Source organism: Centruroides sculpturatus, unplaced genomic scaffold, assembly GCF_000671375.1.
Source record: "Centruroides sculpturatus isolate CEXI.00-Female unplaced genomic scaffold, Cexi_2.0 scaffold9, whole genome shotgun sequence".
NCBI classification, from domain to species: Eukaryota; Metazoa; Arthropoda; class Arachnida; order Scorpiones; family Buthidae; genus Centruroides; species Centruroides sculpturatus.
Window position 1 is genome coordinate 1,865,860 of NW_019384576.1, and position 19,052 is coordinate 1,884,911.

The 19,052-nt window shown below is 32.4% G+C and overlaps 1 protein-coding gene across 2 annotated transcripts in view; it reads right to left on the minus strand.

The window, feature by feature from the left end:
- LOC111624352 (autophagy-related protein 2 homolog B-like) overlaps nt 1–18,790 on the minus strand; it is a 28,742-nt gene extending 9,952 nt beyond the window's left edge. The window contains exons 1-22 of one of the 2 annotated variants that reach the window (XM_023367177.1): nt 18,600–18,790; nt 18,421–18,528; nt 18,183–18,347; nt 18,031–18,104; nt 17,790–17,962; nt 17,603–17,708; nt 17,281–17,503; nt 17,059–17,201; nt 16,814–16,983; nt 16,563–16,738; nt 16,325–16,475; nt 15,975–16,171; nt 14,803–14,990; nt 14,028–14,120; nt 13,869–13,939; nt 7,945–8,012; nt 7,725–7,874; nt 7,515–7,644; nt 7,210–7,439; nt 6,001–6,217; nt 5,603–5,645; nt 5,307–5,529 (exon numbers count right to left, since the gene is read on the minus strand). In XM_023367177.1, the coding sequence (XP_023222945.1) occupies nt 5,307–5,529; nt 5,603–5,645; nt 6,001–6,217; nt 7,210–7,439; nt 7,515–7,644; nt 7,725–7,874; nt 7,945–8,012; nt 13,869–13,939; nt 14,028–14,120; nt 14,803–14,990; nt 15,975–16,171; nt 16,325–16,475; nt 16,563–16,738; nt 16,814–16,983; nt 17,059–17,201; nt 17,281–17,503; nt 17,603–17,708; nt 17,790–17,962; nt 18,031–18,104; nt 18,183–18,347; nt 18,421–18,528; nt 18,600–18,761 (3,261 nt within the window). In that variant the 5' untranslated portion in view covers nt 18,762–18,790. Of the gene's footprint in view, nt 1–5,306; nt 5,530–5,602; nt 5,646–6,000; nt 6,218–7,209; nt 7,452–7,514; nt 7,645–7,724; nt 7,875–7,944; nt 8,013–13,868; nt 13,940–14,027; nt 14,121–14,802; nt 14,991–15,974; nt 16,172–16,324; nt 16,476–16,562; nt 16,739–16,813; nt 16,984–17,058; nt 17,202–17,280; nt 17,504–17,602; nt 17,709–17,789; nt 17,963–18,030; nt 18,105–18,182; nt 18,348–18,420; nt 18,529–18,599 lie in introns of both variants that reach the window. The other variant, XM_023367178.1, reaches the window with a different exon arrangement.
- Nucleotides 18,791–19,052: the final 262 nt, after the last annotated feature.

Sequence of the window (19,052 nt, forward strand, 5' to 3'; positions counted from 1 at the left end):
GAACAAATGTACAACAATGTTTAACGCACTGGCGAGAGTAGCCAAGTCTAACTGGGGACTCGGTCAGGATGCACTCGAAGTTATTTATAAGGGAGCCTTCATTCCACGGGCGACCTACGGAGCAATCGCATGGCACACGGCAACAGAGAAGAAATGCATACAAAACAAATTGAATAGTATGCAGAGGTGCGCCCTCCTACGGTTGACGAAAGCATATCGTACGGTGTCAACGGAGGCGCTGCAGGTGCTTGCAGGCACTCCTCCTATAGATCTTATAGTAAAAGAAAAAGCTGCTCAATATAAGTGCAGAAGGGGTGTAAGGATTACAGTGGAAGGACAGGAAATAGCTGGGCCAGAAGTTGACCTGAAACCATCAATGATTGAACTTCCTGAACCATACTACCGACAAAAGATTCAAACTGCCCATGAAGAGGAGCGAGGTGAGGTGGAGGTGTTTACAGATGGCTCCAAAGTAGACGGGAAGGTTGGAGCGGCCTTTGTTGTTATTAACAACGAGAACAAAGTTTATGAAGATAAAATCAGACTAAGCGATAGTTGTTCGGTGTTTCAGGCCGAATTAAAAGCAATAGAGATGGCCGTTGAATGGATCTCAGTTAATTGTGAATCGAACAAGGTATTGATAACCACAGACAGTAGATCGGCAATTCATGCACTCCAGAGGTTTCAAGATACCAGTTTAACTGCAGTCAACATAAAAACTACTATACGGAAATATAAACTTAATATAAAATTTCGTTGGGTGAAAGCCCACTCGGGCATTGTTGGGAATGAAATTGCGGATCGGGCAGCTAAGGAGGCTGCCCATCTAGCGGATATAACTTATAGCAAACTCCCTCTCTCGGGAGTAAAATATAAACTTAGAAGTGTCACCATTTCGGAATGGCAAGACAGGTGGACTAACTCCAGCAAAGGGAGACATACATTTTGGTTGTTACCGAATCTCGAAGAACGAATTAAAGACTTACACTGGATTCCTATAAACCACATTACTAGCCAAGTATTAACTGGCCACGGTAATTGCAACGCATACTTACAGCGTATTGGTAAAAAACAGAACAGTAGTTGCGTTTGTGGCGAAGAGTTACAAGACATGGATCATCTGTTAAGTAAATGTTACAGATATGAACAACAGAGAGTTGAGCTCTCAGCGATCCATCAACTAAGCAGCACTAACTCTAATCTGGACTTATATCTAATGATACGAGATAAAAATCTTACTTGCGATCTATTCTCCTTCTTTAGAAGGATATTGATGTAAAGGTTGGGGAAAGTGTACCCCAAGCCTACTGCACCGGAAAGCTTCCGGTGGCCTCTGTAAGGCGAGCAAGAGCGCGCCAATAGTTTAATGTTAATTTTATATATTTTGTAATGAAAACTTGTTGTTTTATCTGTTTGTAATGAAACATTGTAATAAAGAAACGTTTTCCCTGTGGTGCGATAGCGGGACAGGGAGGACTCTGATCCCCTAGTAGGGGAAATGATGATTACTCAATGAAAAAAAAAAAAGTCAATGGAATCATGCTCGACATTCCAAACACCACTGTCAAACTTCTAGGCTTACAGGAAAGTGGCGCTGAACGTCTGACGTACAAGTTTTTGCAGTGAAAATTCAGCCTCAACCTCGCTATGGCATCCATGATGTTATATTTTTTCCAAAATTGCACCAAACAAACATAGATTTAAAGAAAATACATCTTTTGGCCACCTTTTTCTGATTGGTTCGTGTTCATAAATAATTGTATTATGTATGAATCAATAAAATGCAGCGATAATTTAAGTTGGCATAAATTTTTAGCTTTTTTTTTAAGCTTCAAGCAGACAGCATTATACTGAATCAGTGTTAAGCGAGGCACCATTAAGCGGGGTCTTACTGTATGCTAATTTTGTATTAAACAATAATAAAAATGAATATTTTTGCTTTTTTTTCTGAGTATGTTGCATATTTTGTTCTCATAATTAATGGAAAAAATAGAAAGTGAAGATTTTGAGCAGAAATGTTACTAATGGCTTTTTGTCATTATGTACTCAAGGTTATAAAAGTAAAATATTTTAATTCTGAATGGTTGATCAACTGAAATATTTACCTATATTTCATTAAATAATTTTTTTAAACAACTGATCAATTTACTTAAGACAGTTTTATATAATTAAAATGTACAAAAAGATGTACTTCTAGAGTAACTTTTAATGATGATAACACAGAAAACAATATAGAAGAGCTACTGTTGAATTTGCATATAAGCAAAACCAGCCACAATCTAGTCTTAGGCTTTTAAAATTATTACAACTTTAGGAAGAAGAAATACCTCTTACATCTTACAGCACATAGTTAAAACAAATTATTTATCTGCTAAACAATTCGGGTTTCTTCCCGATAGAAGTACTGACGATGTTATCTACAAAGTGATCAGCGAGATCGAGTACATATTGGCAAATAGAAAGTATTGTTGCGCAATAAGTTTAGACATAAGGGGCGCATTCGACCACACATGGTGGCCCCTGATTATCCAGTCACTCAGGGAAGCGAAATGTCCTGAAAATATATTTTATCTGGTGAAGGACTATTTGTACAATCGCAGCATAATATATAATACCAATGGAGCAGAAGTTATTAAAGCATTGAATAGAGGGTGCCCGCAGGGCTCTAACTCGGGGCCCCTCTTTTGGAATCTGGCTTACGATCAGCTTCTGCGTATGGACAAACATCCAGCGGTAGCTGAACTTGCTTACGCAGACGACACAATTATTATATTCGGCGCAGACTCCAGAAGAGAGATCGAAACTATCAGTAAGCATACCCTTGATAATATAATAAGGAAAGGNAAACAATTTTCTGGACTATATAGTAAAACATTATATTAAGAATAATTAGATATTTTATTCGTTATATCGTACAATAATTAAACAAATAACATTATTCTAGTCACTAGTCTACTCAATGCAGCACGAATTTGGCGTTAGCCTTGGCCCTGGGCATCCAAATTTTGAAGTGAAGGGGGCGATACTATGTAACGGTTTTATTGAAGGGGGCGATGATTCGTTAGAGATTGAGAAAAACTGTTATATAATAAAGACTGATTTCATGACATAAGTTCAAACTTTTAATGATATTTCACCTGTAAAGTAACAATCTGTGGTTTACAATGATTATTACTTTAATTATTAGCCAATCAAATTTATGAGTTTGTCTATATATATCTCTTTATTTGGAACCAAATATACTGTAAATTTGAACCACAGGCTGATATTTTTATTGCTGTAGTGATCAGTTAATTGGTGTATCAATCATTTGTAATCATCATAAAATCAATCATATAATCATAAAATCAAATCATGTAATCATTAATCATCATAAAGTAAAGTGGTGAAGAAGAGAAAAGTAAAATTTCATCAATAGCTGAAAAGATATTTATAATATGGACCATGGTGAAAAGCCAAATAATCAAAAATCACAAAAGAATTTGATATTTCATTGAATACTTTCTCTACATATCCAAAATAATGGAGAAGATTCTTCAGTAAACTTTCAATAAACAACAGAATCAGACAATAAAGCATAAATGTGATATTCTGTTCTTTGTAAAGTATATACTGTAAATGTGAATATTTGCATTCTAAAAAGTGCATGCTTGAAATGCTTTGTCCAATATAATGACAAATATATTCTCATCAATGGAAAACTTTTAGAGAAAAAACTAAAAAATTTGGACAATAGTTGGGACATTCTAGATTCAAAGCAAGGAGCAGGTAACTGGATAAATTTAATAAGCACAGAAGAGTTTTCAATAAAATTTGTGGTAAAAGTGCAGAAATGAAAAAGTAAAATTGTGCAAAGTGGTTGAATTTTACAGCACTATAGGCCAGAAGATATTTTTAAACACATGAAGTAGGCTTATATTTTTAAATATCTGTCAGATAAAACAATTATGTTCAAAGATGAATTGTGTCACAGATGTAAAAAAAAGCAAAGATTATATAATTTTTTTGAGAGAAAACATGACAGATAATGAAAAACTGCCATAGTTACTGACTGAAAAATCTAATGCCTAAATGTTTCTACAATGCTAAGACATTACTTACATAATATGTAGCAAATAAGGAAGTATGGATAATGATAGTTTTCCCCCCTAACTGCTGAGAAAGTTAGACACCCACATGATTCTAAAAACAGAATAATTGTTCTTTTTATTGACAATGTAGTACACATTCAATGATACTCTGAAAGCTATAACAGTTCAATTTTTACCTCAATTACAACTTATTCCAACCTTTATATTGAGGAATCACTCAACTTTAAATTAAAAAAGATATTGCATATTATCAAAGATGGATCACGAGTTTGGAGTAACTGATTAACAAAACTTCAAATGAAATTTCACAAAGCATCATTGCAAATTGATTCACAAAGGCAGATTTTGGTTGACAATTTGTTCACACTTCAAATAAATAGGAATTTCCACCAGAATCCATGAACTATATCAAAGAAGTTGGGCCAATCTCATTACAATAAGTAATGAAGTAGTGTCATTCAAAGAATTTGTCAATATTAACAATGGTCTAACTTTCTACTGATGACATCATTACTGAAGCAAAGAAACAAGCCCAAGAAACAACTGACAGAAATGAAGAACAGGTCCTGCCATGGACAAATATCCTGCTTCCACTATATGTGGGAAAGCTAGAAAAGCTTTCAAACTTTTTAAGGGACTTTCTACAAACTACATTGTTCATAAACAAGATGCTTATGAGACAGTTGACAGATCAAATAACATTGTTGGGCAATCAGTAATAAATTATCGATAACAAATTTGTATTAAGGTGACTCTACATATTTGGTATTCACTGAATGCTAGCAAACAAACCTACCCAATAAAGACCAATACCAAGTAGATTTGTCCCTTTTGTTTCAACACAATATGTCAACAAAAAGTGGGAAATGGTGAATTCCAAATATTTGTTGAACAAAGTCATGAGTAAATCATCAACATTACTCAATATTGGCAATATGTTTGCTCAATATTCAGCTAGTACAGAATGTGTGGAGCTGCCTTTAGACTTTATCACAAATAGTGTCAATGTTTTGTTATTTTGTACATGTACCCACATATACAGATAAATTCATTGTATGTAAATATATATATATGTCTATAACGTCTGTTTTATGACATTTACAATTTCATTACAATATTAGTTGTATCGTTAACTCAAAATTTTTTATCTATTCCACTTTGAGTTAATGAGTCAAACAGTAGTCATTATTATAAAGTATATTGAATATAAGTAACCTTATTCATCTGCAGTTCCATAACAACATCATGCATTCTTCCCACTCCTCCTCGCATCAACCAGCTTTTAGGAATGTTATTTTTAGTTGATACTTTTGGAGATGCTAAAACATTGGTCCAGATTGAGTCTTCTTCCCCAATCTTTGTAAATCCTACAGAGACTCCCTGAGGTTGTAAGTGAAGAACGGGTCCATATAATCTGCTTTCAGTGCTGGATTCATATCTAAAAATATTAAATTTTACATTGAAGATTTACATGTATATACATAGAGTATCAAGTGCTCATAATATCAAACCTGTCTCGCTTGTCATCTTGAAGTGTTACATGCTTTTCTTTACCTGTAAAAAAATTTAGAATGACTAAAGCTTAATTTATATAACAAATAAGACTCTTAGCATTGAACCTATGTCATTTAATACAGAATAACTAAGTAAGAAGTTTAGATAGCAAGGAGTTTCAAATAAATCCATAGTATGTAAATGTTCAAGTGTTTCCTGTGACATGTAGCACAACTGGCACTTGATGTCAACAAGTTTACTCCTTGCGAGTAAACTTTTTCATTTGGTGATTTTTGCTCTTTTATCTATTTTTATTTACAATTAATTTTTGTAAATAAAACATCTTAAAATTATTACAGTTTAAATTTCATGTAGATTGGACCACACAGAAACTTTCAATTTAAATTTTTTTTACCTTTCTCATTTTTCACTTTAGGAACATCAAAATCATGTCCACCATACATATGCCAAACAATTGACATCTCTCTCAATATGTATCTCAAAACTGGAGGAGGAAAATTTTTTGGTGATCTTAGTTCGTCCATCTTACCGAGTGGGACAGAGAAATGGTTTTCAATGAGTCGGAGTGGTTCTGTAGTTAGAACACGAACTTGTGGTTCTCCACTTTTTGGCTAAAAAAGAATGCAGGTTTAGTAATCCCTTCTAATTTATTTTTCAAAAATAACAAAATTAAATATTCAATACTTGTATAAATCAATATCTTATATTCACAGATAAAAATATTGGCTTAGTACAGGATCTTCCAAAATGAATGCTACCATTTTAAATTACGGTACTTATATTAATTATCATCCAATGTATGCCAATCGATAGAGTAATGGTCCAAGTTTCATCTCTGACTTGCATTTGAACATCTTGTTCAAATCTCTTGGAAGAAACTGGCAACTCTGAAACAGAGAAGGCACTTTGTATTCTGCAGCTTGCAAAGACAGAACCATTCATCATTGTGCAATGTGAATAATCTGCAGGTGCTGCAGAATTGTGGCTGCCTTCGGTGGAGCAACAATGGATATACTGTAATAAGCTTAGGAAGTGTTTGAATATCGGTCAGATGTGTGCTGTGTGACATATGCATGTGATGAGAAACTGTAATGAGCAAATGCTAAACTTGGACAGTTTTTCAGATAATTTAGTGGTAACATTCATTTTGTATGACTCTGTATTACTGCTTATTTTACACCAATATGAGGTTATATAGGTATACAAAACTTATATAGCTGATTATATTAATGTAATCAGTTATGATCAGTTATGCAATCAATTTTAATGTAAAATTCTACTCTCAAAATGCATCTATATAATTTGTTCTTTAATGAATGTTTGTTAAAGTAAGGCTTTTACTGTTGTTCATTGGTTCCAAGCAATGTTAGCATTCTCAAAAATAAAAATATAGACAAAAAGAATTTATAACAGTAATGAAACCTAAAAATTCAATTCAGGCCAACCAAAACTTTGTTTCTAAGCTTGTAGTCAATCAATACATGTTTTTAGATGATTATATGGAAATATAATCATCTAAAAACGTCATTGAGTTTTTGTGATCAAATCAATCAAAGTACAAGACATATAAATTATAAATTCATAAAATATTTAAAATAGTTACTGTTATTCCAATTCCAGGATCATTCTCTAAAATACAAAATTCATCATCTGCACTTGGTTCATCCATAGTTTCATCATCACTTGCCATTATGTCTTCATTATATCTGTCAATTTCTGTCTGGAGTGTGACTGTATTCTCCTGTGAGAGATTAGGTGAGTGGAATTCATTTGTGGGCGAGTCCGTTCCAAAATGATCCATTTCCGAATGAAATTCTTTATTTCCATTATCATCTGTCGAAAATCCTACTTTGCATGAATAATCACACAACGTTAAGCATTTACAATATTTGTATTAATTATATTTACTTAAACAACAGCTACATCCATTAGATGATTCTTTCATAGCTTCTGCCATAAGGTCATTAACCTGCGCAACTTGAGATTTTGATAGATTGATTATTCCATGACCATCTGATTCAGTAATTAAAATAGGTACCTAAATGTATAAAGAGCTTCTATATATTTAATAAATTACGAATTAAATTTCTGCTATTATCTTTATAGTTTCATACTAACCTCTGTTCCTTTCAGAAGCGAAGTATCTGATAATAAGTCCCCATCATTAGCAAAATAGGTTATCAAGTTTTGAAGAGCACGGCAGGAATCGGCACACGTTCTGATATGAACCATATTGTTCATGGCTCTTAAATCTAATTTTGGATGAGACTGTAAAATATAGTGATTAGATTGGCAATTGATAAATTTGTAAGGAGAAAATCATTTTGAAAATACTCACAGAATCTTTATTGTCTGTCATTCTAAGCGATAAATCAAATAGGCCTGTATCAACAACGCACACATAATCTAAAAAACAATAAAATTGAATATTTATATAACAAATAATGTAAGATCCCGCTTAAAGCAAGGGATGTGTTCCTAGACAGCAAAGCGCTAAATGAAACAGTGTTAAACAAGGTAATTTTAACATAGAGTAAATAGGGTTAGGGAGACATGCGACCTAAAATAAAAAAATTTTACTTTAAATTTAAGTTATTTTTATATTAATTTGTATAATAATATATGTTAAATAACACATAAACATATGCACACAGAAATATAAAGTTCATTTTTTGTGACGAAGGTCCTCACTTTTCTGAAATTCTTGTTTTTTTGCAATAAAGACATGAAGTTTCATTTGTCACTTTTCTCTTTCCTTAAGAAAATGTCGGTAGCAGAAGATCGCATACAAAATGCTTCGTTTTGCTTTTGCACTCCTTTCAAAATCTAAATCATTGCTACAATTTGATCAACAATTTCGGTTATCGTTACCAAACTTTTACTAAGGAAATCTGTAGAGAAATTTTTTGGGTTCTTTGTTTTCAGAATCACTATTTTCCAGTTCTACATGGATTCCTTGTTCTGCCAGTTCTTGAAGGTCATCATTGGTAAGGCTCTCACCAGAAACCTGAGGTAACTCCTCAATATCCTGTTCATCTACATCTTCTAGTCTTACTGTATCAATTAGGTTGAGTTTGATCAACCTAACGATACAGTAATAGGCTCTTCTCGTTGAAAATTCTTGGATACCTGCAGCCATAACTTCTTCCACACTTTGTTCGTGCATTTATCAGTTAATTCTTGCCAAGTGAAGCCGATATTAGTGAGGTTGAGGCCGAAGTTTTAATCATGAAAACATGTACGTCGGACATTCAGCACTGCTTTCCTGTACGTCTAGAAGTTTGACAATGGTGTTTGGATAGTCAATGGAATCGGGCAGGGTGCCCCATTGATTTGTTTTGCGTTCTTTTGAGCTTCACTGGCTATTCTTTGGCGAATTTCGCTGCGCTCTTTTAGTCTTGCTCTTTTTAACACTTATAACAGTCCAGGGGAAGTAGTGTCGCACCTCCACATGGTCCTGCCCGCAAGTAGCCCGAAAGGGCGAAACTAAGCGACAACTGCGATCAAAGACTTTCCAGTCCTTTTCAGGACTATGTCGGCTAAAAGGCCGCATTTACTTGTTTCCGACGACGAGTTGTCGTCACCTGAAGAAATGGAAGTCCTGCCTGAAGACGAGCAGGTGAAAACCGCGGAAGGTATCCGCGAAGAGGTGATCCATTACATGACATCGCATAAGAGATGCAGAATAGATACAGAAGAACACGTTACCTACGTGTGCACCCANACGGTAATTGCAACGCATACTTACAGCGTATTGGTAAAAAACAGAACAGTAGTTGCGTTTGTGGCGAAGAGTTACAAGACATGGATCATCTGTTAAGTAAATGTTACAGATATGAACAACAGAGAGTTGAGCTCTCAGCGATCCATCAACTAAGCAGCACTAACTCTAATCTGGACTTATATCTAATGATACGAGATAAAAATCTTACTTGCGATCTATTCTCCTTCTTTAGAAGGATATTGATGTAAAGGTTGGGGAAAGTGTACCCCAAGCCTACTGCACCGGAAAGCTTCCGGTGGCCTCTGTAAGGCAAGCAAGAGCGCGCCAATAGTTTAATGTTAATTTTATATATTTTGTAATGAAAACTTGTTGTTTTATCTGTTTGTAATGAAACATTGTAATAAAGAAACGTTTTCCCTGTGGTGCGATAGCGGGACAGGGAGGACTCTGATCCTCTAGTAGGGGAAATGATGATTACTCAATGAAAAAAAAAAAAAAGTCAATGGAATCATGCTCGACATTCCAAACACCACTGTCAAACTTCTAGGCTTACAGGAAAGTGGCGCTGAACGTCTGACGTACAAGTTTTTGCAGTGAAAATTCAGCCTCAACCTCGCTATTGCCTATGGCATCCATGATGTTATATTTTTTCCAAAATTGCACCAAACAAACATAGATTTAAAGAAAATACATCTTTTGGCCACCTTTTTCTGATTGGTTCGTGTTCATAAATAATTGTATTATGTATGAATCAATAAAATGCAGCGATAATTTAAATTAGCATAAATTTTTAGCTTTTTTTTTAAGCTTCAAGCAGACAGCATTATACTGAATCAGTGTTAAGCGAGGCACCATTAAGCGGGGTCTTACTGTATGCTAATTTTGTATTAAACAATAATAAAAATGAATATTTTTGCTTTTTTTTCTGAGTATGTTGCATATTTTGTTCTCATAATTAATGGAAAAAATAGAAAGTGAAGATTTTGAGCAGAAATGTTACTAATGGCTTTTTGTCATTATGTACTCAAGGTTATAAAAGTAAAATATTTTAATTCTGAATGGTTGATCAACTGAAATATTTACCTATATTTCATTAAATAATTTTTTTAAACAACTGATCAATTTACTTAAGACAGTTTTATATAATTAAAATGTACAAAAAGATGTACTTCTAGAGTAACTTTTAATGATGATAACACAGAAAACAATATAGAAGAGCTAGTGTTGAATTTGCATATAAGCAAAACCAGCCACAATCTAGTCTTAGGCTTTTAAAATTATTACAACTTTAGGAAGAAGAAATACCTCTTACATCTTACAGCTTAAGACCATGAAAAGTTTAAAAACTTTACATATGTGAAATCCGCGATTTTTACACCGATGTCAGAAAAATCTTTGTAAACAACTCCAATGGAAAACCCACTCTTGGTGAGAAGTATATCGGAGGTCACCGATTGTTTTCACATTAAGGTGGGAAAGTTGACAGTTAGTTGATCGGAATGCACCGTAAGTGCCAACTGAAGTCAATCACGTGACTCATTTCCCACGAATAACGTATAAAAGCTTGAGTCTCCGAAAGCTCCGGGCGATCCCTCGGAAGTTATACTTGGTAGATGTGTCATATTTGTCTCCATACTCCGGACCGACAGGACATACAACCAACCACAGCCATTTGAACTTCCATCGCCATTAACGAACCTATTCAACAAACGCATATTAGACATATCCGCATAGAGGTATTTGTACTTTTTAGAGCTTTGTGAAATCTCTCTCAGACTAGCAGGTAAAGCTATTAGAGTATCCCTTTTGTATAGTGAATTTATTTAATTGCATTTAACCTATGTATCCTAGCTTAGTTATATAAATAAATGCTTGTTTAGTTTTTAAACCTGTCTCCTGTCTCTGAAGGACACCTGCCGACTTACTGACGCACTCCCCACTCAAATTTTTGCCCTCCTAGCCATCCAACAAGCCGAGAATGGGTTTTACCAACCTGTTGCAGAGTAAGTGGTCATTTGGGATGAGCCCAGTGGCCCACTGCTAATCACACATATACTAAAATAATGGAAAGTACACAAAAATATTTTATAATTATATGCACTGTACGTGCTTTATGGTTTCATTATTTTATTGTTTCTAAACATATTCCTCATCATTTTAGATCTATGGTAGCCAAACTGTAGCTTGCAACTGTCTCTCTCATTTTTATACAATTTCTTTTAATAAACTTGTTACACACTTACATATATGTAATATTTTTGTAAGTTTGCTGACTTATTATGTAATGTGATTTACACATGGATTGTAAGTGTAATTCATAACTTAAAAAGGCAACTGTAAGCTAAGGGTACATTTGTTAAAAATAAAATTTTAAACAGTGTCCTAACTCAAATCCAAACCTTCTAAAGTAAGTTGCAGGTTCTTACTATGCTCCAGGCAGATTCTTTTCTTCCAGAATATTCTAATTATTTAATAAATTTTAATTTAATTATAATTATTAAATTTAATAAGAGATAGTGCCTAATGCCTTCCTCCAGTGTCAAATTATTTAGAAATTAATTAAATATTATCACAGAAAAGTAGCCCGATGTAATTCAGTGATTGTTTGCATATTACAAGTATATCGGGTTTTGTAATATTTGTTAAAGTTATAAACTGTAGTAAACTTATTTTCTTAAAGTTCTATTGCATAGCCTTTCTTACAAACTTATCTAAACATAAACATTCTTAACCTAACAGTAATATTTTTTATAAACAGCAATATCGTATTATATAATTTCAACAGAGAATGTTGCTTTCATATTTCTGATAGGCATTATACGGCTCCTATCATGACAAAATTTGGCTCAGTCTTGTTCTAGATGTTAAGATTTAGGAAAATGTAGTAAACATAGTTAAATATTGCTTTTTACTTTCTAATAATATGATATTTATTAATTATTTTCATGCCTAAAATTTCAATGTTATAATGATTACATTTATTGTTCTAATCCCAGAAACATATCATGTAGTAGAGAATTTCAATTTTGTTCTAATAAAGTAATGTTAATATTTAAAATATGTGATAATATAAATTTAGATGTAGAGGAGAGGAGGGTATTATGGAACAGTCAGGTAATATGGAATACCGAGGTTTCGGTTCTATTTGTTGCTGCTATTCGTGAGAATACCATGAACTACTCAAAAAAGACTCCCACGATGCAGTGCAGTGAGAGTTGACCGCTTGTCGTTGTCGTACCACTCGCTACAGAATAAAGTGTGTTTTGTGATTTTCAAGAGTTTTTGCAGGCAAGTTTTCAAACATTTTAACCTACTAGTACACATGTGACTTGAACATTGATGTTAAGCATAATGTACACTAAAAGAATTGTAGTTTGTTATACTGTAGTCGTTTTTTAGCTGACAATGTTTTGTCCATCAGTTTAAAGGTTCATTTTCCAAGATTTCATGTCGGGTATTATGGAATACTAGGTTAAATGGATAAACTTAAAGAAAAGGACAAAAAGAAGGAACCAGAAGCTTCAAAACAACAAAAGAAACTGAACATTCAAAGACCACCTGTTAAGAAATTAAACTTAGACCGACCTTCTAGACCTAAACCTAAACCTACTAGAGATGACTCCAGTGTTAGCAGCGATGAATTGTTCCATTCTGATGTATCATCTGTAATGGACTTTATGCCATCAACTAAAGAACCAGAAAACGAAGACACTGAATGTATCTTCTGTAATGGAAAATTCTCCAAAGATGAACGAGGGAAAATTTGGATTCAATGCTTCAGCTATTCTCTGTGGACTCACCTTAATTGTACCGGAGCAGAGAAAGAAAATTATATCTGTGACTTTTGTAAACAGACTCGAAGCAGGAATGACATGCACATAATCTTAAAAATATGGTTTTTATAGTTAAGAATAACTGTTTTATGAAGTATAATTAGTTTTTTAATGGTTTAAACCACCTATTCCATATTACCCTCCATTTGTGTTTTTTAAATACATTTTTTTATAACAACAAAATAAATAGTATTATCTACTATAAGTAAAAGTAATAGATATGTATTATATCAATGGTGCAGTTTTCTTTATATTCTTTTAAAACGTCAATTTTTCAAAAAAAAAATTTCCTCAAAAAATTGACAAAACTTCATGAGTTAATTCCACAGAAATAACTGCCGTTTTTTTCCGGCGGTTATTTCTGTGGAATTAACCCATGAAGTTTTGTCAATTTTTTGAGGAAATATTTTTTTTGAAAAATTGACTTTTTAAAACGAAATAAATAGTATTTTTTTTTACAAGTGACAATTCATTACAATTAGTTATAGTATGTACTCATAATGATTTTGGGATTTTTATTCAAACACCAGTAAAGTTATTTTTAGAAATGTAAATGGTATTCCATAATACCCTCCTCCCCTCTATAAATTGACTAATATAATTCTATGACTTGTATTGTATTTTAATTTGGTGTTACAACATTAAATGCATATTTTACTGAAGCAAAATATATTTTTATTATTGAAAATAAAAAAATAAACTGACTTTTTTTTAAATCAACCTTCTCTGCTTCTGTATTGTTTGAAATGAGAAGACACAATTCTTCAGCAATAATTCTGTAATAATATCAACAAATTATTCATAAAATAAAGAATATTTAACAGCATTTCATTATTTGTAAAGATTAGTAAATAATGTTCTTACCGAAACACAGACGTAGTTGTATTAGCGGCAATATTACTCGATATGCTAAAATTCTCCATGGTAATAACGGCTCTCAGTGGTAAATGAAGAGGCCTGTTTATAGCAGAATTTAATTTCAGTAATGTGGAATATTTTTACACATATATATGCATAACAAACATGCATTCACACAGATAGTCCTCAGTTAATATTGTAGTTAATTCCTTGAAATTGGCATGTTATACAAAAATTAACATGTTATAAGAATATAAATAATAATAATAATGGTTGGATGTATTCTTGAGTTTCAATCTATACATTTGAGATTCCTTTGACTCTTGTTATTTATTCATTCCTTAGGGCAATATTCTCAAAAGCTCTTTGTCATGTAATTACTACTACTCAGAAACACTTCAAATCATCATCTACATGCCAAACAAATACTCTTTCACTCATAAAATATGAATAATAATTTAGTTTCTTAAATGAGGTCTTCAACTGTATTAAGATTTTAACTCTGCAAACACTTATTTTTCAAACAGCAGAAAAAATTTTAAGATTTTCCTTAACATCCCCATGTCTCCTTAATGTTTTCTTCAAAGAGATCATTAGGATACTGCAGTTTCTGCTAATGATCTTTCTCAAGATTGATATTGCATTGATTGAATGTGTTTTTTAAAAAAATTGCACGATGTAATCTTCCGAATTGTTAAATTAACAGAAGACTATTTGTATAGTTAAATTATTAACTCACATTATTTCATTCACAAAATATCATTTAAATACTACACAATACCTGTAATCTATTGCACAACTCCATAGATGAAGATGTAATTCAGTTATGATGGCAGGAGGAATGTAACCGTTTACGGGATAATCAACTATATCAAAGAAATCTACAAACTGCGTTAACCAATTCTGTGGTGATGTAGTAGTATAGTGTCTCAGTGTGGCACCCGAAATTCCAACTGCAACTTTAAATGTCTGCAAGAATTTATTTTTTATATTTATAAAAATTATTACAAACTAAAAATTCTTAAATTAAATTAAATATTCTGTTGTCAATAATGAATGCTGAAATTTTATTTGATAACTAAAACTACAGTATTTATAGTAATAGTCGTGGCTGTTTCAAAGCCAGTGCTGTATTGCTAGACCACAACATCCCCAATTTATTAATTATTATAAAGAATTAATTCAATTAAATGAAGATATAAAACACAGTCTCTTCTATTATAATGTGTGTTTCTGATACATAAATTTTTTTGTATGAGTAAATAGGAAAATAAAATCACCAAAACAAAATCATGCTAGGTCAAATGCAATTTTTCATGATGTGGCTATGTTTTGTACTACTGTGTAACACCAGGTAAACACACAAAAGGCATTCAACTGAATATAGTAACCCAGAAAGGAATATACAAAATCTACAAACCATCTTCTCTTATATCCCAGTAATATTCATGTGCATTACTTTACAAGTGTGTATCAAACTGCTTTTTCAAATTATTATACTTTAATCAATAAAAAACAACTAGATGAATGAGCAGTTAAGGTGCCAGCCTACTGCTCTGGGAATAAATTCAGACTAGTCAAAAATCCCAGGAGCTTTTTAGATGATGGTCTGTCCTGGATAAGATGGTCCTCACCCCACCACCTGGATGCGCCATTGTGGGCCTAACTGAATCTGTGATAAGCTTGATTAAAGACACTCTTAATGACAACAAGGCAGAATTATAAGAATCCAAGTAGTGATTAAAAAAAGAAAGCTTTAAATATTAAGGAAAAGATTAAAATAAAATATTTTGAAAGACTGAACAGGTTTTAAGGGTTTTTCTCTGACTTTAATCTTCCCATAAGCACCATTATTTTTATTGCAAAAAATTCTGTTAACATGATGATTTTTAAGAAGGTGTATGCTGAAACAACCATAATAACAACCGAGATGTAATGATTCTTAATAAATACCTTTATCGCTTGTTCATCTAAGTTGACCTTAATTACGACAGACAACATATCTAAACTGTCTCCTCCCTTCCCGACATGAAATCCTTGCTTCTGGGGAATTCCTGGATCAGACTGATAAATGGTTGCATGTAGATGAGTAGGTGGAATCAAGACAGCAGGTTCTAATTTCTGGGGTTGTCTAATAGTTGAAAGCATCCCTTAAAAATATATATTTCAATTTTAAATCTTATAAATCATCATAATCTTATAATTCATAAAAATTTAAGATTAGAATGCTATATAAAATATTTAAATAGCATTAGAGATGGTTTCTCAGTAGATAACTCTTAAGTCATTGAACAATATCTTACCATTGTGATAAAATGTTGCTTTGTTAGACTGAAGGCAGACATAATTATTATGAAGCTCTCCATGATAATTTGAAACAAAACAAAATAAGGAATCTTCTACATGTAACTGAAATTCACCATATTGTCCAGGAACAACATTGGCACTGTTGTCCTATGAGGAAAAAATAATAAACCATGGTAATATAGATTGGACCTCAATCCCTGAATTGGTAGATACATTACTAAACTTATAACTTACGCGAAGTGGTGCTATAAGAGTAGTTTTTCCCTGAGTAACATTGACAGTAATGACAAGATTACTTTGAAGATTCTGAATTTGATCTTGTCTTTTAAAATGTTTTTTCTTTCCTCTCTGAAACGGTTCACTTATTGAATAGTAAAGACCATTACCTTCTTCTGAGTCAGAACTTGATTCTGGATTTAGCAGTAAAAAGAATTAATTCTTAACAAAAACAAATGATTAATGTAACAAAAAAAAACAATATTTACCATATTGTAGAGCTGATTTGCACATAGAAAAGGTTTGGAAACAACTAGTTTCTTGTGTTAACTGGGAAGCCAAATCAAATCCAGAACAAGAACCCCTCCCGTTAAAGTTCTCCGAGCGATTCACAGCTTTTGGAGCTGACAATTCCCACATTACTAGATCTGTAGCTAACCTTTACATGAAAAACAAATACACTTTTTAATTAATAATACAAAGAAAAACAAAAAAATTTTTTAAATTTTTTTACCTATTATACAGCTCTTCATAAAAATGTTTGCTTGGAAGAAATATGTTGAGATTAGGAAGCAAAAATTCTAAGGAATATCTTGTATTGTTCATTGCTTTCTCAACAAATTCTTGAACTTGATACTTATCAGCAGGCATGATAACCTGTATTATTAAATATTGAAATTTTATATAAAGCTTAAAGACTATTATTTTATTAAAAGGACATTAAATAATGTGCAACCTGATCAGCTTCGCAACTAGAACTGTTTTCCTGTTTATCCCTACCATTCACGTTACTGTGTAAATCAGTTTCGTAAAATACTCTCCGGGAAACAAATGGTAAAGATTCACCTAAATCCATATGGCACATAATAGAATTCATTTGAAGCGATTCATCATTTTCTGGCAAAATTTCTGCTTCAAGAACTGAGTGCTGACTGATTGGATTTGCTTTAAAAACAAGTCTAACGAGTGGAGAAAAATTATTTTCCATAATATTCAATTCTTCAAAAATGTTCTCAATGTTTCTGGAGAACTCTAATGAGTACTTTAATTATATATACCTTGGCCAATCAAATCCATCGTCTTTGGTGCAACCATCACTGTTAGAATCGGCACATGTTCTGAGGAAAGAAACAGGAGTTTCATCCAGTCCAGACTGGAAAAGTCCTAAAAATATTAACACAATTTTTTTTTATATTTGTAACGTTTAAAATTAAAATAATCTGAAGTTCGTAAATCTTATATTACCATGTGCATCACGACATTGTATTTCACATTTGTAACTAGTTTCGTCAATGTCTAGAGTAGAAGTTAGAGTGGCCCCCGTCAATTCCAACAGTAACAAGTCTTTTCGTAGATTACGCTGCCACCATGGCGCACGATCCATATTATGTAATGGCCGCAAATCGGGAATAGGAAATCTGTGTTATTCAGTTTCAATTAATTAATGAAATTTTAAAAACAGCTTAATTATTAGATGTAAGTTTACCGGAAACATAGAAGAATAAAAGGACTATTCAATACTATATCAGTTTTTCCAGTTGTAGTTTGTTCTTTATCAGTCTACAGAAATATTGCATAAATGTATTATTTTGTAAATGTTAATAAAATCATAAAACCTGTATCTAGCATTATGCTTACCCAGGATTGTGCGTTTGGACTAGCATCATACTTTTCGTGTAATGTAGAGAACGACTGTAGCCTCAGTAACGTATGAATGCGATCCAGGATTGAAATATCCACTTCTGAATAGAATGGACCTAATTGTAAGTTAATACTATTGTTGGGCTGTTTGAGATTGCGCATCTAAAGATAAATTTATATAAATAAAATTAGTTTAATATTCAGATTAAATTGGACTTATTAAATAAATGAGTACCTGTGAAGTCCTTTCGGTTCCGTGATATTTTATCCTTATACTTGGCTCATTCCAATTTGGCACGTTACTACCAGCAGATCTTAGAGAATTGACAGAAAAACAAAGGATCTAAAAAGTTTAAAAACATTAGATTTACCTTTGAAATATTCTTTATATTTCAACATTTCACATTTACTCACTTCACTATATTGTGGCTGAGAAGAAACATTATCTTTACTCTCTGTCTTGTCATTGAAGAGACACTCTACTATTTCAGCATCTGCTATTGTTATTACGCTAGACAGTAACCATTGTAAAGATGACGATTTCTCATTACCTTCAATAATTATTGGAGATGCCATTATCCTAGAAATGAGAATTATTATTATTTTTAAACATAAGAAAACAAAATATTTAATAAATAGAACTCTTATTTTACTCTATATTATATGGTAATAATATTTTTATATCAGCAAAGAGAAATAAAATGTCAAAAATGATTGTTTCTTATTTGTTAAAAACATTTCTGAAATGTTTTTAACAAATAAAATCAAACATTTAGGTGCCATAAATGTCTTATTTACAAGTCAGGATTGTTCAAAAGTCATAAAATCCTATTGAAAATTAGAAATATTTGCTTTGCATTCAAATTT